General features: G+C 46.2%; 1 protein-coding gene across 1 annotated transcript; it reads right to left on the bottom strand.

Annotated features, from left to right (window-relative positions):
* Nucleotides 1–18,589: 18,589 nt before the first annotated feature.
* On the bottom strand, nucleotides 18,590–21,613 carry LOC123045752 (plant intracellular Ras-group-related LRR protein 3). Its single transcript, XM_044468927.1, has 3 exons — nucleotides 20,777–21,613; nucleotides 19,615–19,781; nucleotides 18,590–19,528 (listed from the first exon to the last, which is right to left on the bottom strand). The coding sequence occupies exons 1-3, from the start codon at nucleotides 21,461–21,463 to the stop codon at nucleotides 18,874–18,876; spliced, it is 1,509 nt and encodes a 502-aa protein (XP_044324862.1). The 5' UTR covers nucleotides 21,464–21,613; the 3' UTR covers nucleotides 18,590–18,873.
* Between the last annotated feature and the right edge of the window lie 5,645 nt (nucleotides 21,614–27,258).

The raw sequence follows: 27,258 nt of genomic DNA, 5'->3' as shown, positions 1-27,258 counted from the left end.
TTCCCTCTATCACTAATCTAGTTCTGTTGCTTGCCAACCTCACCCAAGACCCCTAGCATGCCCCGGCATTTCGTCGAGCACGTTTCGTGCGTGCTCTGGGCGCGAGCAGAGCACGTGTATTGCACGTGCCGCGCCCGAGCCGACACGTCGCGCCCCTGGTTCTTGCCCGCTCTGTAGCGCCACGCCACGCGCTCCCCTTCTCACCGCAACGCGCCAAGCCACCCTGGCAGCCTACAGCACCGCCGTTAGAGCTCTTGGCGGCACGCCGGCGTCCGCAGCGCGTCTCGGCCAGGTCGGTGCCGCCCAAGCCGCCAGCGCTTGCCACCTACCTCCTGGAGCAGTGCGAGCCCATCCGCAAGCGTGTCCCCTAGCGCTCGTCGCCGCCACGACGCCCAAGCTACAGAAAGACGGTCGTCGGCGACCTTATTCGCGGCCGCCGCTGAACTGCCTCGACTCGCCTATTTAAGGAATCCCCGAGCCCGTCCCCACGCGCAGGCAACCTCAGGCCACCTCAATGGTGCTTCCCTAGCTCGCAATTGACTCGGGGAGGTCTCCTTCCCCATCTCCGGCAACCGCAGCCGCCGCCACTGCCCCGGCCATTCCGGCGCCACCAGGGCCTCCTCCTCTCCACTCTCTCCACCAGAGGCTCTCTCTTCCTCCCGTGAACACATCCCCCTGCTCGATTTTGATCAGGAACCACCGCAGCCCCAAAACCACTTTGCTCCCGAAGCTTCCTCCGCCGCGAAGCTCACCGTCGGCGACTCCCTCCGCCCCCGCCAACCCAACGCCACCGGGAGGACCGCCCCGGTCTTGCGGATCCATCCCGACCCTCTGGAGCCCACGGGGAGCCGTCGTTCGCCGGCGTTGATCGCCGTTGCCTCGCCTCCGTTCGGGCAGAGGAAGAGGAGGGAGAGATAGACTGGTCAAACCTGACCAGTGGGCCAGGCGGGCCCACTGTCAGTGACACGCGCACCGTCCACGCTGGAGTAAGTGGAAGCGTAAATCCAAAATACGCTTTCGACGTGTACGTGTATATTCAAATCATTTTCTTTTCTGTTTTATTTAAAAACCAGTTTTTTGACTAAACTTTGACTGGCTATAACTTTTTAAATATAACTCCAAATAAATTGATTCTTTTTCCTACCTCTCTCAAATTTGACCTAGTTTATTTTAAGGTTTATTTGAAAAAAATTTCAAACAACTTTTTGTGCTGTTTTTGAATTTGTGTGTTAATTCAAATTTATTTAAAATAGGACTTTGGAGAGAGAGAAGAAAACTTCAAAAGTTTTGGAGTGCACCCTGCCTTTCCACACCTTGAAGGCAAGCATTCTGAACCCCGGCATAATATTTTTTTGGTGTGTTCGTTGACACGTTTATAACACCACCTCATTTCGGAGAACTTGTTATTTCATGTGATATGATCATATGCATGAATGCATATTAGTGATTTCCATGCTGTTGGAAATGAACACACTTGTGATGATAATCATCCTCATGTGCCTTGCATGCATGCCGGAAGGAATCCGGGAAAACCTCTGCCTTGGGTAGACATGAGTTTGTCGCCGGTCTCCGTCGGGACGGTTATGTCCGGTATGGCATAGTGAGGTATAGTGAGCGGTGATTCTGTTGGTTGAAATATTTTTGTTATACATGTCATGTAGGGAAAATTATAAACCTCCTGAGTCGACCGTAGATCGAGTCTTGTTCCAGTAACCCCCATACTTGTTTCGTACTACCACTCGTCTCTACAACAAGTAGAGTACGGTTCAGTAATTTGTCAACCCCTTTCTAGCACACACCGTACAGAGGGGCCGGGATGAGGGTACCACGGCCATGGATTAAAGCCAGTCATCCGGTCAGGGGGCATGGATGTTTCGGTTGTAGCCGAGGGGGTAGCTTCCCCAGTTTTGCGCGCGGTATAAATTTTGTGATCCCATGCTAATCGAGGTTGTAGCCTCCCCACTTAGAGTTTTGCTTAAACAAGTGTCATGGGTGATTCCAGACACCGGTGAGTTAAGCTGGTGTGTGCAAGTCAGGTGCGTTTTCATTTAAAAGACCGTAGACGGAATTAGTCCCGATGGACTAAAGGAATCCGTTACTCGTGGGTAAAGAGTACACCCTCTGCAGAGATTAAACCTATTCGAATAGCCGTGTCCATGGTTAAGGACTATAGTCTGGGATGGGTCAAGTGTCGGTCTTAGTGTCAGTCTTCGGAGGTGAAACTGTTAAACCAGAACTGGAATCATGAGTTGAGACATATGATGATTATGATTATTATTTTTATGGACTAACCCCTTTATATTATTTGAAATATTGAGTATCCCTGGGATAGGTTTTACCTCCCGGATATTCACTATATTTTTTTATTTTATAAGCCCTTATGTGGTGTCGCTGAGACGCCCGACTGTGGCATTTCTATTATAAGCCCTTTGTGTGGTGTCGCTGAGACGCCCGACTGTGGCATTTCTTTTATAAGCCCTTTATGTGGTGTCGCTGAGACGCCGACTGTGGCATTTCTTCTATAAGCCCTTTATGTGGTGTCGCTGAGACGCCCGACTGTGGCATTTCTTTTATAAGCCCTTTATGTGGTGTCGCTGAGACGCCCGACTGTGGCATTTCTTTTATAAGCCCTTTATGTGGTGTCGCTGAGACGCCCGACTGTGGCATTTATTCTATAAGCCCTTTATGTGGTGTCGCTTAGACGCCCGACTGAGGTATTTGTCTTTATTTACTGACTTTTCGAGGCGTCGCTTCAGACACCCTATCGGTGCCTTTTATTATTAATATGTCATTGCATTTTTATAAATAACCTGCTTACATGCATCAGAGATTTATTTACCTTTTGTGACTGACGTCATGAGCATAAATATTTCAGAACACCGTTGTTATATTATACCCGTGTTCATAATGTTTGCAAGTACATTCAAAGTACTCACTGGCTTGTCCTTGGCTATTGTCTTGGTCAGATTTCTTTCACGGAGAGGAGCGATGTGATGACAGCCCCGGAACCTAAGCAATGGTGATAGCAGCCTCGCGAAGTTAGGAGTTAACCTGGTCAGCTGTTCCTGTGGGAAATGGAGTCCCATAGACACTGATGATTCACAACCCGCTTCCGCCGTCAACCACTAGAAACCATTTGTTGTACTCACAGACCAGAATGGTCTTGTACTACATATGTTGTATTTTGCTTGGAATTTCTGTATCAAGTTGGTGCCTCATCAGCTAACAGTTATCCTGGGGCTGGTGAGCACAAGGGCCATTTTTTGGGAATTAATACCCGGAAAACCGGTCGTGACACACACCTGGCAGAAGACTTTTTCCATTCTTGCACTCGACCTGGAACTTCATTCAGTCGAGTCATTAGAGACTCAAGGTCATTTTGAAGCGTCTCTCCCGGCCAGAGTGTCGTGTCGATTCATGACACCGCGACTTTCAGTCGAGCGAGGTAGTCAACCACACCAGCAACACGAGACTCCAGTCGGAGCACGTTCATAGCAGCTTCGTCTTTCACAAGAGAGTTAACGGGGTCCAAGCCTGTCTCCACTCGACTGGTCTCCTCCTCGAAGTTTTGGCAGAATTCTGCAAACACAACTCGAAGATAAATCAGCAGTTCTAAGATAAGTCGACGATTACATGTCAGTCGGGCAGGAGATATTACCCTCAAGCACGATGAATAACTTCTTGGCGAGCCCTCCCAGATAAGCCTCCAGATCATTCTTCTTCCCCACCAGTTCACCAGCCTTGTCATTCAGAGCTATCTTGTCGTTCTTCAGACGGCTGACTTCCTTGTTGGCCGCGTCGAGAGCAGCTTTCAGATTGGCGTTCTCCTCTTCAAGTTTTCCGACTGAAGCCAGTTTCTCTTCCGCACGCTTCGTTTTGTCCAAAGCTGCCTTCTGCGCCTTGGCAAGGTCGTGGTCCTTCTTCTTCAGAGCCTCCTTCATTTTATCTACAAAATGACAACGAGGTCAGAATCAAGAATGGGCAGAAAGATAAAGACAGTTGTCAAGTTCTCACCAATCATACCTTTTGCCTCATCCTTCGCCTTCTTAAAGTTCTCCTGAACAAGCTTCAAGTCAAGGTCGAGTTGGATATGTTTGTTTTCCAACTCAGTATAGCGAGCCACAAGCTCGCAAGATTTCTGCGAAGAATCAGTCGACAGACATCAAAGAGAGGTTGCTTCCGAGTGACTAAGACAAAAATTGTAGCATTTCTAAGACTATAGCCGAATCAAAATATTCAACAGTAGTCTCGGGGACTACACACTCAGCGTGCCCCCACTGGTTCTAGCGACTCAGGGAGATCAGTCGACCGAAAGAGACATAGAGGTTATGATCGAAAACCATAGCTAACTACCAGCAATCAGCCATGGTGTCATCATGATCTACCAAAAAAAACAGGTTCTTCAGACTACAGTCGACTGCTAGCAGTCCACCATAGTCTCGAGGACTACACCCAGTGGGTGCACTCAGCGTGCCCCCACCGGTTCCAAGATTCCATTCGACATGGTCCGACCAGACCGAGTGAAGAAGTTAGAGTGAAGAAATTCAAAATACGAAGACTACAGTCGACTGCCAGCAGTCCACCATAGTCTCGGGGACTACACCCAGTGGGTGCACTCAGCGTGCCCCCACCAATCCAAAAGTTCAATCGACACACCCAGTGGGTGTACAGAAACAAAGATCTTCGAAAAGAAAGTCTTCAGATAGCATATCCTAACTGTAGGACCTTGAGAAGAGGTATCTAGAGGGGGTACCAAAGTTGCAGTTTTTAGGTTTCCTTAAATTTAAGTGGAGTTTAGGCACAAGTTTAACATTCGCAACATATAGCAAGCAAGCATGCAAGAGTATATGGGCAGCAAAAAGTAAAGCATGCAACTTGCAAGAATGTAAATGGAAGGGTTTGGAGGATTCAAACGCAATTGGAGACACGGATGTTTTTGGCGTGGTTCCGATATGTGGTGCTATCGTACATCCACGTTGATGGAGACTTCAACCCACGAAGGGTAACGGTTGCGCAAGTCCACGGAGGGCTCCACCCACAAAGGGTCCACGAAGAATCAACCTTGTCTATCCCACCATGGCCGTCGCCCACGAAGGACTTGCCTCACTAGCGGTAGATCTTCACGAAGTAGGCGATCTCCTTGCCCTTACAAACTCCTTGGTTCAACTCCACAATCTTGTTAGAGGCTCCCAAGTGACACCTAGCCAATCTAGGAGACACCACTCTCCAAGAAGTAACAAATGGTGCGTTGATGATGAACTCCTTGCTCTTGTGCTTCAAATGATAGTCTCCCCAACACTCAACTCTCTCTCATAGGATTTGGATCTGGTGGAAAGAGGATTTGAGTGGAAAGCAACTTGGGGAAGGCTAGAGATCAAGATTCATATGGTAGGAATGGAATATCTTGGCCTCAACACATGAGTAGGTAGTTCTCTCTTAGAAATAGGATGTTGGAAGTGTAGGTTTAGTCTGATGGCTCTCTCCACGAATGAAGAGGAGGTGGAGGGGTATATATAGCCTCCACGCAAAATCTAACTGTTACACACAATTTACCAAACTCGGTGGGACCGAATCAACAAACTCGGTTAGACCGATTTAGCAAATTTAGTGACCGTTAGGATTTTCGGTGGGACCGAAATGCAGCCCGGTAGGACCGATATGGTTAGGGTTAGGGCATAACGTAATCTCAGTGAGACCGATTACACAAACTCGGTGAGACCGATTTTGGTAATTAGCTAACGAGAGAGTTGGTCAGGCAAACTCGGTGGGACCGATTTTGGTAATAAGTTAACCAGAGAGTTTGCATTGTAATCTCGGTAGTACCGATGGCTCAAACTCGGTGAGACCGATTTTGATAATGGACATACACAGATAGATTACAATCCCATCTCGGTGAGATCGAGATCCCTATCGGTGAGACCGATTTGCCTAGGGTTTGTGGCAGTGGCTAAGACATCAAAACTCGGTGGCGCCGGATAGAAAGAATCAGTGGGGCCGAGTTTGACTTTAGGTTTTAGGACATATGTGTGGAAGTGGGAAAGTAGTTGAGGGTATTTGGAACATATCACTAAGCACTTGAAGCAAGAGGCTCATTAAGCAACACCTCATCCCTCCTTGATAGTATTGGCTTTTCCTATAGACTCAATGTGATCTTGGATCACTAAAATGTAAAATGAAGAGTCTTGAGCTTGAAGCTTGAGCCAATCCTTTGTCCTTAGTATCTTGAAGGAGTTCCCACATCCTTTAGTCCATGCCACTCCATTGTTGAACTTATCTGAAATATACTAGATAAAAGTGTTAGTCCAACAAGAGATATGTTGACATTAATTACCAAAACCACCTAGGGAGCACTTGTGCTTTCAATCTCCCCCTTTTTGGTAATTGATGACAACATACATCAAAGCTTTAGATAAAGATATAAAGAACAACAAGTAAAGCTTTGGAAAGACATGTAACAAGCATAGGCTCCCCCTACATGTATGCAAACATGTGAATATGGAGTATAGAAGCATGTGAGAGCATAACCATGATAGAGCATGCAATGTGTTACATGTATCTTGGCCGTATGCATCAGAGCAAAGAATATTAAAGAGAATACCTTCATGCCTATGAGTCCTTCTTGCAAACAGTATGTACATCAGCAAGAATTCCTCATACACATGATTGTGATGCATAAACTTACCTTGTAGTCATGAGTTGGCATAGGATGGAATGAACCTATGAAAATAAGGTTAGATAACACAGATGCACCTACTAGCCAGAGCAACCAAAAGAAACCACAAGAACACCAAGACTGGGATGACATGTAGAGAGTGAGTACTAAGTACTACATTGGATTAGGCATGTCCCCAAGAGTAAAGATATGCAATTAATTTGAATGATTTCTTTCCCTTAGATGTCTTGCTCCCCCTGAATCTAGCATGGGATACTGGGAGAAGATAGGGAACAGAAAATCAGAGCTGAAAGATATAAATGAACAGAGCTAGTGCAAACTAATGCAAATAAGCACATATGAACATGTCTTTCCCCTCAAGAAGACATGTGTCATCTCTCCTCTTGAACACCAAGCATCTGGGATCCTTGAGAAATACTTTCTACTAGTATTCTCTCCCCCTGGAGACCTCTCTCTCTCTCTCCCCCTGAAGGATCTCTCTCTCCCTCTCTGATGTGATCTCTTTAAGTGATAAGCTTTGATGTGATCTCTCTCTCCCCCTTTGACATCAATTTCCAAGAAGGGTTTTCTGGAATCTGTTGAATGGGTTGGATCCTTGAGTCACAGTACAAAGCATTGATAAAAATTGTGATGCTTGTAGAGGAAAAGATTCATTGAGTGGAGCTGGATCAGAAGAAACACAGAATAAGTGGCAAACTGATTCTCCTATTGTGAAATCGGTGGCACCAAGTGGTATGCTTCGGTGATGCCGAAAGTTTTCGGTTGGACCGAAAATAACAAATCGGTGTAACCGAGTTCATCGCAGAGAGAACACTTGTCACCTCAGCTCACTAGACTAGTAAGATCTCACAAAGATTTGCAAGGAATTTACTGAAAGATGTGCAAGGAATTGGATGCAGAAAATGCAGAGCAAACAGAAAGAAATCTAGATGAATGTTTTTTTTAAAAGGGAAACAAATATGCACGAGACAAATGCAAAAACATAGGAAAGAACACAAGAGAACTTCATCTAGAGATGGTCGGCGACAAAGTCACCTATGTTAGAGTATATTGACTTAGGAGTCAAGTGAGATCACTTGATCATAGGTCGTACTCATCGTTTAAGCTCAAAATGGGGTTGCCATTTTTCGTTTAAGCATCTTGATGTATTCACATCTTGTCGAGTTGCTTTAACTCATGACTTGGAGTAAAGCTCCTCTAAGATGGAATAACATACCTTGGTTGGTGGTGTTGCCCATGTAGTTGAACTTGTGTGGGTTGCTCAAGGGTGATGTAGCTTATCAAGAATTTGGAGCACCACTTGGAATTTGAGTCCATCTACCTACATGGGTTAGTTCTTGCAAGGAAGAGCACTTGTGTATCAAAAAAATGACAATCATGAAGCTCAACATAGAGTTTGTCAAAGGATATGTTTGAATGGTTTTTGTGCTTCCTTGTCTTCAACCACCATAGTGTAGAGACTTGGTGATGTAGAGATTGCTCAAGATATGAGTAGATTACAATCTCATGGAATTTGATTCCACCAAGTACCTACATGGGTTAGATAACATGCAAGATCCAAATATATCCAAGACATGGGATTTCCATCATAAGAGAAATATCAAGGATTAGTCATAAGCTCATGTCTTGCATGTATCCAATGGAGTTTCTACTCCAAGTTTGAAGCATCAATGATGTTCAATTCTCCTCTTAACCTGCAAAACACTTTCTCATCAAGAGGTTTAGTGAATATATCCGCTAATTGCTTTTCGGTGCGAACATGCTTAAGATCAATGTCACCCTTAGCAACATGATCTTGAATGAAATGATGACGAACTTCAATATGCTTAGTTTGGGAATGTTGCACAGGATTATGACTAATTTTGATAGCACTTTCATTGTCACAAAGCAATGGAACATGTTTCACATATATCCCATAATATTTAAGAGTTTGGGTCATCCAAAGTAATTGAGCACAACATGAACCAGCGGCAATGTATTCTGCTTCGGCGGTAGATAAGGATACCGAGTTTTGTTTCTTGGAGGACCAAGACACAAGAGATCTACCAAGAAATTGACAAGTACCCGAAGTGGACTTTCTATCAACCTTGTCTCCGGCATAGTCCGAGTCGGAGTAGCCAACAAGATCGAAAGAGGCCCTCTTAGGATACCAAATGCCAAAATTTGGTGTATGGATTAAGTATCTCACTATCCTTTTCACGGCCTTAAGATGACATTCTTTAGGAGCAGCTTGATATTGTGCACACATGCACACACTTAGCATAATATCGGGACGTGAAGCACATAGATATAACAATGAACCAATCATAGAGAGATAAGCCTTTTGATCAACCGGTTCATCATCTTTGGTTAAGTCAAGATGTCCACTAGTAGGCATGGGTGTAGTCATACCTTTGCATTCTTGCATATTGAACTTCTTGAATAAGTCCTTGGTGTACTTGGTTTGAGAGACAAAGGTACCTTCCTTAGTTTGCTTGATTTGCAGCCCAAGAAAGAATTTGAGTTCACTCATCATAGACATCTCAAACTTCTTCGACATTAGCTTCCCAAACTTTTCACTAAAATGAGGGTTAGTTGAACCAAATATAATATCATCAATATAAATTTGGCACACAAAGAGTTCTCCATTAACCCTTTTAGTAAAAAGTGTTGAATCAATTTTCCCAATTTCAAAGCCTTTTTCAATAAGGAACTTGGTCAAGCATTTATACCATGCTCTAGGAGCTTGTTTAAGACCATAAAGAGCTTTGTGAAGTTTGTAAACATGATTGGGTTTCTTAGGATTGACAAAGCCGGGAGGTTGTTTAACATAAACTTCCTCCTCTATTTCACCATTTAGAAAAGCACTTTTAATGTCCATTTGGTACAAGGTGATATCATGATGATTAGCATAGGCAAGTAAGATGCGAATGGACTCAAGTCTAGCAACGGGGGCGTAGGTCTCACCATAGTCCATACCTTCGACTTGCGTGTAGCCTTGGGCGACGAGACGTGCTTTGTTGCGAACTACTTGTCCATCTTCATCTTGCTTGTTGCGAAACACCCATTTGGTACCGATGATGTTGTGGTTGTTGTCGGGCTTCTCAACCAATGTCCAAACTTGGTTCCTCTCAAAGTTGTGTAGCTCTTCATGCATAGCATTTATCCAATCCGGATCTTCCAATGCTTCTTCAACCTTCATAGGTTCAATGCTAGAGATGAAAGAATAGTTTTCACAAAAGTTAGCTAAACGAGTTTTAGAGCGAGTGATTCTCCCGGTTTGAATGTCATTGTAGATTTGCTCGACGGGATGATCTTTAGCAATTCTTGCTCGAACTCGTGAAAGCTTTTGCTTGGGTCTTCATTGAACATCTTCTTCATCTTGTTCTTCTTCTTGGCCTTCTTCATTGTTGGCGTTGTCGTTCTCTTGTCGTGGTGGAGAAGGAGGTTGTTGACGTTCATCTTGATGCACTTCCTCGTTTTCTTCATCTTGGTGTGTCCCACTTGTGGATGCTTCCGTATCAACTCTTGGTTCACCTTGTCATGAAGTTGAAGCTTCCACTTGGACGGACGAGGTACTCTCCTTCACCTCCGTTGGACGGACCTTGCCAATAGACAAGTCTTGGATTGCTTTCGAAGGATCTTTGTCTCCTACATCAACTGGCAATTGCTCTACTTGCGAGCCGTTAGATTCATCAAACTTCACATCTACCGTCTCTTCAACCTTTCGGGTGAAATTGTTGTAGACACGGTATGTGTGAGAGTTTGAGCCATAACCTAGTAGGAAACCTTCATGAGACTTAGGAGCAAATTTAGAACGACGATGCTTATCAAGAATGTAGCACTTTGAGCCGAATACTCGAAAGTATCCAACTTGGGGTTTGTTACCGGTGAGGAGCTCGTATGCCGTCTTGCCGAGTAGCTTGTGAAGATACAAGCGATTTGTTGCATGACAAGCTGTCTCAACCGCTTCTGCCCAAAAGTGCTTCGGCGTCTTGTACTCATCAAGCATCGTTCTCGCCATTTCGATGAGCGTCCGGTTCTTCCTCTCAACAACTCCATTTTGTTGAGGTGTGTACGTAGCCGAGAACTCGTGTGAAATCCCTTCTTCGTCAAGAAAGGTGTCCACATTTGCGTTCTTGAACTCCGTTCCGTTGTCGCTGCGAACCTTCTTGATCTTCACTTCAAATTGATTTTGGGCCTTCCTAGCGAAGTTTTTGAAGATCTTTTGGACCTGCGATTTATCATCGAGAAAGAACACCCACGTAAATCTGGAAAAATCATCAACTATAACTAGACCAAAAGAATTTCCACCGAGACTCTTGTAAGAGTTGGGACCAAAGAGATCCATATGAAGTAGCTCGAGTGGCCTCTTGTGGTCATAATGTTCTTCACGGGATGCCTTCCTCCAACCTGTTTACCTGCTTGACAAGCACTGCAAAGTCTATCCTTATCAAATATGACATCATTAACTCCAAGGATATGATTTCCCTTAATAAGCTTGTCAAGGTTTCGCATACCAACATGACCTAATCGTCTATGCCATAACCAACCTTTTGAGGATTTAGCAATGAAGCAAGTTTTAGGTTGAGCCTTTTTAGTGAAATCAACAATGTATAGATCACCTCTACGCACACCGGTAAAGACCATTTTATGATTGTCTCGACGAAACACTTGGCAATCTACTTCAGTAAATAGGACATTGAAACCGAAATCAGCAAGTCTAGATACTGAAAGTAAGTTGTATCCAAGAGATTCAACAAGTATGACATTTTGTATGGAGCTATGATGTGATATGGCCACCTTACCGAGGCCAACCACCTTACCCTTTGAGTTGTCACCGAAAGTGACATACTTTCGAGGACTATCATTATCAGCAAGCTCACGAAACATGTCTTTATCTCCGGTCATGTGATCGGTACATCCACTATCAAGAACCCATTCCTTTCCTCCTGACATATATCCCCGAAGATTTGCCATAAGACCAAAATGTCTCATTGCATCATCAAGATCGAAGTCACTATCATCATCCTCATCATAGTATCCATGTTCAACATCGTCATGTGGTGGATCAAATCCTAGAGAGGGTGATTCATTAGAGTGAGTTTGACAATGATCTTGCTTATGAATTTTTATAGCTTCGGAAATAATATCACTAATAATACCAACATTTCCTTTGGCACGCATAAGGTTTGTAAGCTCAAATAGACGATCACCAAACATAGGATCACTAGTATTAATTTTACTCAAAGCAATAGACTTATGGAGAATTTCATCAAGATTTTTCAAGGAATAATCTGGAAACCGTTCCTCAAGAAATTTCCATATAGTGTAGGCACACTTAAGAGTAGGAAACATCCAATCAAGTTTCTAGGCAATCATCTAATAATAAGTTCGGCATTTCTAAGATTCCTAATCATGTCAATTGACTCATCATGGGTAGGATGCATAGGGTCAACATAAGGTGCACAAGGGCTAGCAATGTACTTGTTCAAATGATATTGATTAAAAATTACAAGCATCTCATTTTTTCACTCATGAAAATACTCTCCATCAAGAATAGGCACTCCATGTCTAAGACTCCCCAAAGTAGACTCATCCGTCTTCCTTCAATGGTGATTAAACGAAGGCAATGGAGACCAATGCTCTGATACCACTTGTAGGACCTTGAGAAGAGGTGTCTAGAGGGGGAGTGTGATTAGACACTAAGTACCAAAGTTGCAGTTTTTAGGTTTCCATAAATTTAAGTGGAGTTTAGGCACAAGTTTAACATTCGCAACATATAGCAAGCAAGCATGCAAGAGTATATGGGCAGTGGAAAGTAAAGTATGCAACTTGCAAGAATGTAAAGGGAAGGGTTTGGAGGATTCAAACGCAATTGGAGACACGGATGTTTTTGGCGTGGTTCCGATAGGTGGTGCTATCGTACATCCACGTTGATGGAGACTTGAACCCACGAAGGGTAACGGTTGCGCGAGTCCACGGAGGGCTCCACCCACGAAGGGTTCACGAAGAAGCAACCTTGTCTATCCCACCATGGCCGTCGCCCACGAAGGACTTGCCTCACTAGCGGTAGATCTTCACGAAGTAGGCGATCTCCTTGCCCTCACAAACTCCTTGGTTCAACTCCACAATCTTGTCGGAGGCTCCCAAGTGACACCTAGCCAATCTAGGAGACACCACTCTCCAAGAAGTAACAAATGGTGCATTGATGATGAACTCCTTGCTCTTGTGCTTCAAATGATAGTCTCCCCAACACTCAACTCTCTCTCATAGGATTTGGATCTGGCGGAAAGAGGATTTGAGTGGAAAGCAACTTGGGGAAGGCTAGAGATCAAGATTCATATGGTAGGAATGGAATATCTTGGCCTCAACACATGAGTAGGTAGTTCTCTCTCAGAAATAGGATGCTGGAAGTGTAGGTTTAGTCTGATGGCTCTCTCCACGAATGAAGAGGAGGTGGAGGGGTATATATAGCCTCCACACAAAATCTAACTGTTACACACAATTTACCAAACTCGGTGGGACCGAATCAACAAATTCGGTCAGACCGATTTAGCAAATTTAGTGACCATTAGGATTTTCTGTGGGACCGAAATGCAACCCGGTAGGACCGATATGGTTAGGGTTAGGGCATAACGTAATATCAGTGAGACCGGTTACACAAACTCGGTGAGACCAATTTTGGTAATTAGCTAACCAGAGAGTTGGTCAGGCAAACTCGGTGGGACCGATTACTTAAACTCGGTGGGACCGATTTTGGTAATAAGTTAACCAGAGAGTTTGCATTGTAATCTCGGTAGTACTGATTGCTCAAACTCGGTGAGACCAATTTTGATAATGGACATACACAGAGAGATTATAATCCCATCTCGGTGAGACCGAGATCCCTATCGGTGAGACCGATTTGCCTAGGGTTTGTGGAAGTGGCTAAGACATCAAAACTCGGTGGCGCCGGATAGAAAGAATCAATGGGGCCGAGTTTGACTTTAGGTTTTAGGACATATGTGTGGAAGTGGGAAAGTAGTTGAGGGTATTTGGAACATATCACTAAGCACTTGAAGCAAGAGGCTCATTAAGCAACACCTCATCCCTCCTTGATAGTACTGGCTTTTCCTATAGACTCAATGTGATCTTGGATCACTAAAATGTAAAATGAAGAGTCTTGAGCTTGAAGCTTGAGCCAATCCTTTGTCCTTAGCATCTTGAAGGAGTTCCCACATCCTTTAGTACACGCCACTCCATTGTTGAACTTATCTGAAACATACTAGATAAAAGTGTTAGTCCAACAAGAGATATGTTGACATTAATTACCAAAACCACCTAGGGAGCACTTGTGCTTTCACTAACAGAACAAGCGGTGACCAACTAACCTGGACGTTGCTCTGAAGGGCCGAGCTAGCATCATAGGCCGCTTGGCTGGCTTCCCGGATCGCTTTCACCTGTTCCATCATGATCCCCGTCTGGCGTATAGCCTTCTTAGCAGCACCCGCTTGGTCCTCTGGGACGTGGTGTGTGGCAAAAAGGGAAGGCGGGTCAGCAGTCGACGACGAAGGCCGGGCATTCGTCAGTGGCACAGCGAAGGACACGGTGTTCCGAGTGATGTTGCCACCCTCTGGAACCAATGTCTCAGGCACTGATGCAGTCTGAGGAGTCTTGCCAGCCAACGCCTTTCTGTTCCTCCTCGACCTCAGTGGCGCCTCGTCGTCATCATCAGGGAGATCGATGACATGGGGAGGAACTACAAGAAAAATCCAAAGTTAAAATCGAAACTCCAATCGACCGAAAGTAAAACTACAGAGAGAGTACCAAGGTTGGAGGTGACAGTGTCTTCCATTTCCTGGTCTTCGTTTTTGGTGGAGGTCTCGGAGGTAGCAGCACTGCAGATTTCAGAAACCAGTCGGTTAGTCCATGAGTCGACCAAGAGTTCGTCCATGCTAGACAAGTAAATACAAGTTCCATTGTTACCCGGAGATAGTGGGAATGGCCATTCTCATCTTGGGCAAGGCCTTCGGCGGCTTTGATGGCGCCGCTCGTGGATGCTTCGGTGCTTTCTCAGTCGGCGCTGGAGAGGCCGCTCAAGGGCGCTTCGACGATTGCCCAACGGGCGCAGTCGCTTTGCCTCGCTCACTCGCGGGATCGTGGATGAGCTTGGATCGCCTTTCCGCGCGAGGAGGATCGTCTCCCTCCTCCTCATCCTGCTCTTCACTGGAGCCATCGTCATCCTCTTCCTCCTCACCATCAGATTGCCACTCCTCACTTTCGCCTCCGCTCGCCTCTTCCTCCTCAGCTTGTTCTTGCGCCCCGTTGGGCATCGAGTACATCTCAGTAGTGGCCTAAAAGACAACAAACAAGACAGAAGTCAGTCGACTGAATTTTAGCAAGACGGAATGAAGAAAGCAGGATCGCAGTTGGAGATGCAGAATTAGACCTTGTCTGGTTCATATGATTGGTCAAGTGGAGGAATCCTCCTGGCTCCTCGGGGGTTGTCTTTGTTCCTCGTGATGCTTGCCAACCACCTCTCCAGCGTGGCTTCGTCAATCTCCTTCGGGTGGATCCGACTGGTGTCCTCAGTGCCAGAATACAACCACATCAGATGGTCTCGAGCTTGAAGCGGCTGGATGCGTCATCGAAGGAAGACCTCCAAGAGGTCCATGCCGGTCACCCCATCACGGATAACCTGGACAACACATTCGACCAGTACCTTAACCTATGCCTTCTCTCCCGGGAGCACCTTCAAAGAGGAAGGCTTCCTCACTCGGTCCATGGAAAAAGGAGGGAGTCCGGTCGACTGCCCTGGCGTCGGCTGGTCTTTGCAGTAGAACCAGGTCGACTGCCATCCATGGACCGAGTCAGGAAGGATCATGGCCGGAAAAGCACCTTTCCCCTCATTTGAACCCCAAGACCCCCACACATCTGAATCACTTGTGTTCTCTCGTCACTCGGATTGGCCTTTTTCACCGTCTGGGAGCGACAGGTGAAGATGTGCTTGAAAAGACCCCAATGAGGCCGACAACCCAAGAACTTCTCGCACAAAGACACGAAAGCAACGAGGTACACGATGGTGTTGGGTGTGAAGTGGTGGAGTTGTGCCCCGAAGATATTCAGAAATCCCCGAAAGAAAGGGTGAGGCAGTAAAGAAAATCCACGATCGACGTGGGTGACCAAGAGAACGCACTCACCCTCCTCAGGCTGCAGCTCGGACTCCTTCCCCGGGAGCCGCGCCGATCCATGAGGGATCAGTCCTCCATCAGCCAGGTCGTCAAGATCCGCTTGACGGATCATCAAGCAGATCCAGTCGCCCTGGATCCAGCCCCGCGGCAGGCCGGCCCTCGAAGAAGATCCGCCTCGACTGGTCGCCCTTCCCTTCGCCGTCGCCGTCGCTTTCTTCGCCCGCTCCAAGGCCGCCGTCTTCTCCTTCACCATCATCGCCGGCGAGACACGCACAGAGCAGCGGCGCTGGAATGGAAACGAACGCGGCGGATAAATCTGGAGAAGAGGGGAGGAAATGAGGGTGCACTGTTCAAAAAACCCCGTCCGACGCCTTATATGGGGTTACTTCCGAGTGACTGACTTGTAGGCCCAGGCGATCCTGTCAAATCCCGCAACAGTCGCGTGCGTGATACGTGGCGGAAAAGGTGGCGCAGAAATCGAGGCATCCCTGCCTTATCCCGTCCGATTGCTACGGCCTCCTCCGCCCCGCGCGCTTCCCGAAAATACAAATCCCGCTAAATCCGCGAGCTGCAGAACAACTCGTCAGATGGAAGATCTCCTTCGCTCTGTTGTTCGGAGTTCTCCAAGTAAAAACTTCACTCGACGGATACAAAACATGGATCAAGGCGACTGAAAAAGAAGTTGGTGTCATCACCTAAAGTTCATTGATCTAGAACAAGACATACGCACAACACGAAAATGGGTCGGAAGTGTGTTCAACTCCTTCCCCACTCAAACCTCGATCCATTCGGGGGCTAATGATGAAGCTATGTACCTAGGGTAGGGTCATGGACCTGTCCAAGATACCCTTCCCAAGGACATCTCTAGAAGAAACCACCTTTCAGTCGACCCGGAAACGTTCCACTCGACGGACTCAAAGCCACTCGACCATGAAGCCATCCACTCGACAACCAGGAGACCTAACGTCACTCGGCAGGGAAACGGTCGGTCATTAAGTAGCTTTTATGGTCATCATGGCACTTTATTTATAGCGTTACCAGTAACGTCCTATCTTAATGTATCTTAAACCCTGCACAACTGAGGACCGGAGGGGTCTGGCGGACTCTATATAAGCCACCCCCCTCCTCAGTGTAAAGGGTTGGCACCCCTGTAACTCATACACATATAATACCAGTCGACCGCCTCCGGGCTCCGAGACGTAGGGCTGTTACTTCCTCCGAGAAGGGCCCGAACTCGTAAACCCCTTGTGTCTACAACTACTCCATAGCTAGGATCTTGCCTCTCCATACCTACCCCTTTTTCTACTGTCAGACTTAGAACCACGACAATAGGCTCCTCAATCCAATCCCTCGTCACGGAATATTTTGCTAGTCGAGCCAACTCATGCGCTACCTTGTTCGCTTCCCTATTACAATGTTCAAAACTAGTAAGAGGAAAATCACAAGCTATAAAAAACAGTCATCAAAAATTGCCGCTGCCGCTCCTGCAGAGTGTCCTCCATTCTTTATTGTGTCAATGACTTCCATATTGTCAGAGTTGATAACAAGATGATTGCAACCCGCCTTCTATGCTAGCAATAATCCAAACCTAAGTGCTAATGCTTCCGCCGTCAGGACATCAGCGCAACAATCAATCTTTCAATTTTCACCTACAATGAAGTTTTCTTTGTCATCCCTGAGGACAGCCCCCGCTGTGCCCTTTAGTAGATCATGATTGAAGGCAGCATCCACATTCAATTTAACAAAGCCCCTAGGAGGTCTACTCCACCCTCTAATCTTCCTATTTGGATTAGAGGGCGGAATTCGTGTGATGCAAGTCACCTGATCCCCGAAGTTGTTGCTCCTAAGGGCATGTACAATGGTTGATGAGATAGTTTTATCTTAAGTTTTACATGTAAATTAGAGATGACAAAAAAACATGTCTACAATGGATCATCTCTTAGCCTTATCTTCAATAATCCGTTGTTCCTAAAAACATGGTGAGACAAATTGTGCTAAGAGATCATCTCTAGTCTTCTCTTAAATAAGAGAAAACAAGCCTTCTCTTAGGCTGGTCATAGTGGGAGTAACATAGGTAGTAAGATAGATGCCACATAAGCAAAAATGTTGATGTGACAAGTAATTAATGAGGAGAGAGGCAAATAGAGTAACATAGTATGTTACCATCACATAGCGCTTTCCAATGTAAAATGAGTCTACAAGACAATAAATGAACATGTGTATGTTACTACACATATGACACTTCCCACTATAAGGGTAGTAACATAGAGTAGTAACGTATACATGTTACTACTCTAAGTTACTCTCCACTATGACCAGCCTTATGATTTCTCTCTCCTCCACCTCATCATTTATCCTACGTGGCGCTCTTAAGATAGAACCATTCTACATGCCCTAAGCAATTATTATCTGGTTCACAAAAAACCCCACTATCACTTGTCAATGACCGAAGGACCTACCTTTCTTTCAAGTTATCAGCTGTGTCCAATATGTAAGGTCCTAGGTAAGTACTACTCCATCCGATCCATAATGTAAGATGTTTTTTTGACACTAAAACTATGTAACTAAGGATAGATGTTTTTGCATTGAACTACAAAAAGACACCTTATATTTAGTTACATAGGTAGTACGTTTAGTTTTCAAAGCCGAAAAGTTTACTGTATGACTTGACAAATTGAGTCTGTTCTCACAAAGAAAACCTGGCAAGTTTCTAAAGCTTTCTGGCATCTTAGCAAGACAGATAGTTTGCAGTAACACATGTAGCTTCAGCAAACAAAATGCATAATTTCCGTTGCAAACAGTCTAATAAAGCAAGTATACCGAGTTTCAGCCCTATTATTATTGGACAGTAACACAACCGGGGCCTTCGATGGAAATGACCCTCAAATGGAGTTAAAATGGGAAAATAAACGCCACCTTGGAGGGCAGGGGCTTGTAAGGCTGTGCATCTCTCTGAGTCGACAGGAACACAAAGTGATTCCCAGCTCGAGAGTTTCGTAAACATGGTATATACATTCACGATACTTGATCACCTCTGAAACTGAGGTTTCAGAACTGCTGGTCGAGGATCGAGTCTTTCTCCGACTTGGTCTGGCCACCACTGACATAGCCCACAAGGCTCCCCCCAACGTCCGAGACCCAGGAAACGCTGCGCGCCAGCCAAGCCTTGGGAGTCGACGCCTGCGGGCTCTCTGCTGCCGCCGCCGCCATGCTCCTCTGTTCTTCCTCGAGCAATGCATCAAGCCACCTCTTTGACGTGTACTCTTTCACAGCGTCTACACCTTCCTTCACGACCTCCGCTGGTGGCATGGACAGAGGGTTCTGCTCCAGGTTAAGCTTCTCTAGCTTGTCAAGCCGGCCAAAACTGTCGGGAAGAGCATGGATCTGGTTGTTGCTGAGGTCAACCTCGCGCAGGTTCAGCAGGTCACCGAATGAGAAAGGGAGCTCCTTCATGTCGCTGAAGTTGCTGCTCAGGTTGAGGATTTCAAGGCTGGAAAGCTTCCCTATGGCAGATGGCAGACCGCAGAGTTCATTGAAATGAGCATCCAGGAGGTATAGTGATTGCATCTCACAGATAGATGATGGAAGAGATCGCAGCTTGTTCATGTGGACCCAGAGCTTTCGCAGATTAATCAGTTCATAGCCAATATTTGTTGGCAGATATGTGAGCCCATTGTAGCTTGCATCAAGCTCAACAAGCGACCTGGAGGGTGAACTATCTATCAGTCTCTTGAATAGTGAATACAGCTAATTAACAAACGCAAGGGGAACTTTAGTAGTAGTATCTACCTGCACTTTGAGATGCTGTCTGGCAGTGTTCGCAGCTTGTTAGTCGACACATTCAGAATCTTCAGATTGGACAGAAATCCAACAGTATCAGGAAGAGAAACCAAGGCATTAGAAGCAAGACGGAGCTCTTCAAGATGATCAAGCCCCCCTATAGCATCTGGAATAACCTACAGGCACAGTGAAATCCCAAAATTAGGGAACAACAGTACAATAGTGTATCTAACAAGCCATACAGCAGCTTTGAAGCTGTTGAGGAATTATAACCTGATAAACAGATCTGAGTTTTTAGGGCCTAGAAAGAAAATCAGCATTTTATAACTAGCATATCCCATGTCTGCTGTTAAATGATTATGATGGATCATGGAGTTCAAAATAAACCATATAAATCAGACACAAACATCTCTTACCAGTAACAGCAAGCAATATGAAGTACTAATCGCTACTTTAATCGGTGATTCTCCAAATTTCTAACCAAAGCAAGATTTCCAGGAAAATCAAGCTAAGCTAAACTTACCTTATAACTCCTACCAATTTGATATTGTACTTTGTAGAACTGTATGAACCCAAAGTACTACCTGTAACCCTCGATGAGTCAACACTAGTGTTTGCATAAGCCTAAACCAAAGAGACAATCAAACCAAAGCTAGTGCTAAACCCCTACTTTCTTGCAGTATTGATTGTTGCAACCAACACAAACATAAATAGTACTTCAACGCATCCTTGCATAACTTTTAGCATTTTCTCCATCCAAATTCCGCCTTCAGCAGCACGCCCTTAACACATAAGGCCGGATAACAAATAAATCTGCCAAAATAATAGTATATGGACTAGCCCTCATACCTGATCCTAATTGACAAATAAGAGCTAGTATACAGACCCACTATTCGTACCATGCATATCAGAACTCACAAATCTAGCATCCTTACAGACAAATCAGTACCCAAACTATTTAGCACACACAGTAATTCGAAGCATCCACTCAGTCCCAGAGACGGTCTAAATATGCGCTCACAGTGGCAGAAGAATGCCCAATCCTAGACAGACACACCAGAACTGAAGTGTTTTGTGCGTGTGGCTCATCCATGAATATGCTATCATATATATAGTGCTACATGGGCTCTAAATAAACAGATCTAAAGATATGAGATGACAAGTTTCTCACCTGGAGCTGGTTGTGTGATACGTCAAGCACGCGGAGTCCCAGGATCCTTCCGAACGCCTCGGGCAGGTAGCGCAGCTGCCGATCCACGAGGAGCACGCTCTCCACCGGCTTGCCCTCCTGGGCCTGCTTCAGCACGGCGACGACTTCCTCCTGCACCGCCACCTCATCAGCGCCCGCCGCCGATTCATCCTTCCCCTCAGCCTCCTCCAGGTCCCTGCCCTCCATCGCCGACCGGTAGACCTTCTCGAGCCTCTCCTCGGCCTCCTGCAGCAGCGCCTCGTAGGTGTCGTGGGCCTCCTCGAGCCGCACCACGGTGCGGCACGCCTCGAGGTCCTCCTCGGTGATCCGCGGGGCGACGTCGCCGGCGGCGGCGGCGGCGACGACGGCGCGGGAGGAGTCGATGAGCTCGTGGTCGGGGCGCGGGCCCAGCTCCTGGAGCGCGGAGCGGGCGGCGGAGACGTCGGCGACGGCGCGGGTCATGGCGTGGAGCACGGAGGCGTGGCGGAGGCCCGGCATCCGCTCGACGAGCTCGAACTCGCCGACGGAGGGCGAGCGCGGGGACGGCGTGTGGACCGGCGGCTGCTCGATGTCGAAGTCGGCCCCGGCGGCGGGCCTGGGCTTGGAGAGGGTGGGGAGGCGGGAGAGCACGTAGGAGAGGATGGGGTGGGACTGCGGCGCCGGATCCATGGCGGTGGAGGTGGGGAGGCGGAGATCGGAGCAGGGGGTGAGGGTGGAACTGATGCTGTTTTATGGTGGGCTTGGGAAAGTGGAGGGCGATGGGGAGCTGGAGGGTGCAGTCGGAACCTGCCTTGGGCGGCCGGCCGGCAGATCGGTGGGGATTATTTGGTTCAGGGGATATATCTATCCAATCCAAATCTGATCCAGGGTGAAAATACGCTTACTGCTGAACGGCTTCTTCTACTTCTGGTTCAAGAAACAGTCAAGAGTTTCTTGAACGTTCACGCATATTACTTTTTCTTTTTCTGCAAGTCAACATTCACTGATTGGCTCAAGTACTGAACACAATTTTCCTACCCAAAAGACCTCAATAATCTCGCCCCTCGTCAGAACATGACTTTTTCTCTCCTGCAAAGAAAAAAAAACTGCCCTTTCTTCTCTAATAATATATCCGCCCGCTATTACCCTTCTTTTGAAATTCGATTGTTTTCCACCTTTCTTCCGATCCCAGTATCTCTATTTTGTCCATGATCTCTACCCATTGAAACTAATAGTACATGTGACGTTGTCGACCACTAGTTGTTTGCCCTTCTTCTTCAACCCCATGGCTAGCTATATTACTGGTGTCATCGGTGGTCGTCACCCTCCTCAGTGGCGATCCCATGTGTAAGCTGTGGGTCAGCTGACCCCACAGCTTCTTGGATTGCAAGCCTATTTCTATTAATATTTGTGCAAAAAATTAGGACACTTTAGAGAGTTTAGTGCATTTGAACCCACAACTTTTTGCTGCTGGCACCGCCGCTGACCCTCCTCTATTGTTGAAGAACAACTAACTTGGATAAAATGTAACATGTTATCGAGCAATCAAGATCATAGATCATACCGCAAACTACATGGTGTGACATGTTGAACAACTATGCGTCAACAAATGCTGACCCAAGTCAGACAGACATGTTCTAAGGTTCTCTGCAATTAGGGGTGAAAACAGAGAGGAAAGGCGACCGCAATGCTGTTCTTGAAGGACCTTACCTTAGAGCAAAAAAAAGGGAATAGAAGTTAGGAAGACTACTGACGTAGGGCGGCGGGTGAGCTCAACCCTCTATTCCACTTCCAGGCACCTCCTTGCGGAGCTTTCCGCCTCAAGGAGATCCCGGTTGTGGGAAACAACATATCTAAAGAAAACAGATCCTCACAAATGGAAGTGGGTATTACCACTTCTTTTCATATTCTTTTGCAGAAGAAGAAATGAATATAAAATTATATACATATACGAGTGGAAACAAACATAATGCCAACATGATGCTGACACAATTACAGAAGCAAATTATTGTCAGCATTCTTGAATCATGAAGAAAAACACAAGCAAAGCCAATGAACTTGTTTATAATTGCTAAAATGACTATGAATATTACGGTGTATCATGGTGCATTGTCAACTCATCACAGATAAGATGGCTACCGGACATGAAATACCAAATGAATTGCTCATTGCCTAGATCCTACATGGCCAGAATTGACACCAAAATTGCAGGGTGGAGACTTGAGCACTTACCCCCATTGTCGTCGACATTAAGCGGTGAAAGGAGCCAATGAAGGAAGGACAACACATAGGGAATGAGCCAATAGAGGAAGGGTGGAACACAAGCTATCACTCCATTGTGGACCGGTGGGACTTTCGTCAGCATAGGGTGTCGGTGTCGAAGGGCATCAATAGACGAGTTATCAGTGTCGGAGGGGCTTCTTTGGTGGCGGACAATGAAGAACAGATACGCCGAGGGGTGAAATAGGACGAGGCAAGAGGTGCTTAGCCGGCGGAGGACCGCGAGAAAAAGGTCGACGGCGCAAGAGGGGGCTTCTTCGATGGCAGATAATGACGGGTAGAGTCGCGGAATGAGGGAGAAGTCGTGCTGTCTGGGTGACAAGGGATGTTGTCGGTGGACGATCTGTAGAGTACAAGATTAGAATGGGCGAGGTGCAACCCTTAGATGGATGGAGGATACACTGGGACACTAACATTGTCGTGCCATTTTTAAGGCATGCTTTTGTCACCCGAGTACAGATGCGTACTAGCATGCGTTTGACATTCAACCTAGTGAGGAACTAATTACGGGAGAATGACAAAAAGATTTTGCTTAGGTGTTCCAGTGTTTTTTATAAAATCACACATAACTTCACCTAGTGAGGCACTGATTACAGGAAAACGACAAAGAGATAATGTTTAGGCTTTCTTTGGTTCATAGGAAAGGATTATTACAGTAATAGGAAACTTGTAGGAAATGAGATGACATATATCTCAAATCCTATGAGTATGATTAGGAAAATAAATATCATTTGGTTCACATCATAGGAATGTTTCCATTGAGTCTAGGCTCATATTTAGGGCTCCTTTGATTCAAAAGAACTCCATAGGATTTTTGGAGGGTTAGATCCTTAGGATTTTTTCCTATGTTGGTCATTTGATTCACATGATTAAATCCTATAGGAATTTTCACTATGGAATCAAGTGCACTACATTTTATTGGAAAACTAGCATCCACTTCAACCTCTTTTCACAATTCATTTGTTTTTCCTGTGGCATCAAACACACTATGCAAATCCCATAGGATTCAAGTGGACATGCCACTCAAATCCTCTATGTTTCCTATTCCTGTGTTATGAAAATCCGGCAAATCAAAGAGGGCCTTATTTTCGTTTAAAATGTGGAGGATAGGAACCAATCATATGTAGGAATAGGAATCCATTCCTATGAACCAAAGGGCTTTAAAGAAAAAAAATTCTACAAGAATCCTATCCTATATAATTCCTTTGAAATTCCTCCAAATCCAAAGGAGGCCTTAGGTGTTCCAATGTTACTCTAAAATTATGCAACCTATGCCATAAATGTATCGACAATTGGTCTTTTCTATCTAACGGATTCAATAGATGATCATGCATGGTCTATGAAAAAAGGAGCCATCTATACATTAGGTGCGCCAAAAAAATATTCAGTTAATGGCCATCTGTTCGAGTCAAATCCGATGACATCTTCCTCTCTTCTTCGATACTATTCATGTAACCACCCCCTGACCTCGGCCCAATTGCATGTTCCCGCCCTGCCTGAGCAGCCGTCCGACTCTCTCTAAACCCCGCCATAATCCACGTCGATGACCTCTGGATCATCCCCCCCACCCGCACACCCACAACACTCCCTAGCTCATCAACCTTCCGCCATTCCTTCGTGGTTTGCAACTCCGAGCGGCTCCTGGCTCGGCCTCTTTGACATCCACAGGCCTCCGTCTCGGCCTCAGAGCCTTGCGCTGAATGAGCTACGGCAAATTAGATTTCCAGGCAATGATGGATAGCAAATGGAAAAAAGGTTAGGTCCTACTCGCTAGGGATGGCAGTTTTGCCCATGGGTATGGGTACCCGCGGGTACCCTACCCGAAAACAATGGGTATGGGCAAGACTTGAAGATATTTTGTACCCACGGGTAATGGGTACCCATACCCGCAAAATATATGGGTAGGGCATGGGTAAGAAATTGTGCCCATGGGTAACCCAATGGATACCCAAAAAAATTAATAAATGAAAATAACTCCTATAACATGTGGGGTTAACATCCAACTCATATGGCCCAACCCTAAATCTCGTATTCCTTAAACAAGTCATAGCTCATATGTTCATAATCACCTGCTCGCCACTCCTCCTACGTCCTATGTGACTCCTCAAAAAGATGAAATATCGACTCTTCGCTACCAGACTCTTGTCAAACTCTCGATCTAGCGATCCCCAATTCCCACCACCGCCTTCCACAGCGTCGGTCTTCCACCAACCGCTGCTCATAGTCCCCTGATGCCTCCAAGAGGCCACCCATCGTAGGGGGCCGCATCCGTGCTATACTACTCTACCATGATCACTTGAATTTTGAACTCATTTCTCTACCTCTTAAGAATTTGAATGATATATATTGTACCCAATGTATACCCATTGGGTATAGGATACCCGATGGGTTTGGGCATGGGTGTCAGTTTATACCCATGGGTATTGAAGTGGATGGGTATAGAAAGTTTCTATGGGTATGGGTTTGGGTAGAAGAAGGTTGTACCCGCCCATACCCTACCCATTGCCATCCCTTCATTGCCGGTGCCCGTTGGAGCTGTTTCGGGTCAGGCGGACCCGGATCGCAGACCACTTCAGCACGCTAGCCTTGGCCAGGAGGGCCAAGGACTGGCGGCTAGGAGTGCGCCCATCAGGGGGGTGCTGCAACTTGGCCAGGAGGGCCGACACCACGGGGCGTCCCTACATCCCAAGCGGGGTGATGGCCGTGGTCAAGAGGACTAGGTTGTACGCATGGCTGCCCCTGCACTACCTTTGCACCAAGGCCAGGAGGGCCATGTGCACCCGAGAGCGCCCCCAACTTATCAAGTGATGGTTGCTGCTCCTGTCCATCTAGAGTGTCCTGCTGGCCAGGAGGGTCAGAGGATCCACTCGATGGGTGCAGCAAATGTCATTTCGGAAGTTGCTGGCATTTTTAACATGCCAAATCAGGTTTTGTTCCAGCCTGGGGTGCTGGAGGCACTTATAGGAGCTGTGGCTGCAAGGCTAGCTAGCCCAGCTACGAGCAAGGAGTCTTCAATGCTTACTTTTGCTGCTAAAAAGAATCCCATGCCACGCAAAAAGAAAGGAGAGGAAAGGTAAAAAGAAGGGAGGGGATGAGAAAGCTGAGAGTGCTCTAAAAGAGATCATGGGGAAAAAGAGGGGTAATCCCTTTGGGGTACCACCAACAGGGAGTGACCAAAAAATTTCTTTTGAGAGGGAAATGGATAGCTATGAACATGTGTTGTATGGTGAGATGAGTGTTTCTTCTAAAGGAGTCTGTATGGGTAGAGTTGACACTATGAGGGATGGGGATGGTATAGTCAAACATGTAGCAAAGGAAATAGAGGAGGAGGAGGCATACATGCAATAGAGGAGGGAGTCGGTTGGAGATGATGGTGCATCGGCAGCCTCTGAGGAGGAGGACCGCCGGGCCAAATGAGAATCCTAGGATGGAACTGTCGTGGTATGCTCTCCCCCGCGGCATTTCATGAGCTCTTGGAGCTCCAGCGGTGTACCAAGGCTGATTTGATTTTTCTCTCGGAGTCACACTTGAATAAATGTAAAGTCGATGAGCTGCGTCGCTATTTATCTTTTGATTCGATGATTGTAGTGGAGAGTGATGGTCGGGCCGGTGGCCTAGTCTTGTACTATAATAAGTTGAATAAAGTTTTTTCGAATTATGTGTCGTCTCATTTTATTGACATTCTTTTTATGAATGATGATGATGTACATTGGCGGTTCACGGGTTTTTATGGTCATCCGGTTTGGAGTGATCGTAAGTTATCGTGGGATAATATTAGGAATTTACATAATCTGGGTCATCATCCCTGGGTGATCTTAGGGGATTTTAATGAAATTTTACTGTCATCGGAAAAATAGGGCGGAAATGCAAGACCAAATGCTATGATGAGAGACTTTCGTAACTGTTTAGGAGAGTTTGGCCTCGAGGATATGGGTTGTATTGGTACCCCTTCACTTGGAGGAGAGGCGATACTAGAGAGAGGCTGGACCGTGCGGTGTGCAATGTGGAATGGCGAATAAATTCCCTCGGGACGCGATAATTAATGAGGAATACGTTCATTCTGATCACCGTCCACTCGTACTGGATATGGAATATTTTGATGGAAATATTTTTAACGCCCTAAGGGGACGAGTAAAACGATTTGAAGCTCGATGGCTCAAAGAGGAGACGGTCGGTGAAATTGTTCGTACAGCATGGGAAAAGGC

The sequence above is a fragment of the Triticum aestivum genome, chromosome 2B (genome assembly GCF_018294505.1).
Source record: "Triticum aestivum cultivar Chinese Spring chromosome 2B, IWGSC CS RefSeq v2.1, whole genome shotgun sequence".
Classification (NCBI taxonomy): Eukaryota; Viridiplantae; Streptophyta; class Magnoliopsida; order Poales; family Poaceae; genus Triticum; species Triticum aestivum.
Note: the sequence above shows the minus strand (reverse complement) of the source record. Positions and strands in the feature narration are given on the sequence as shown.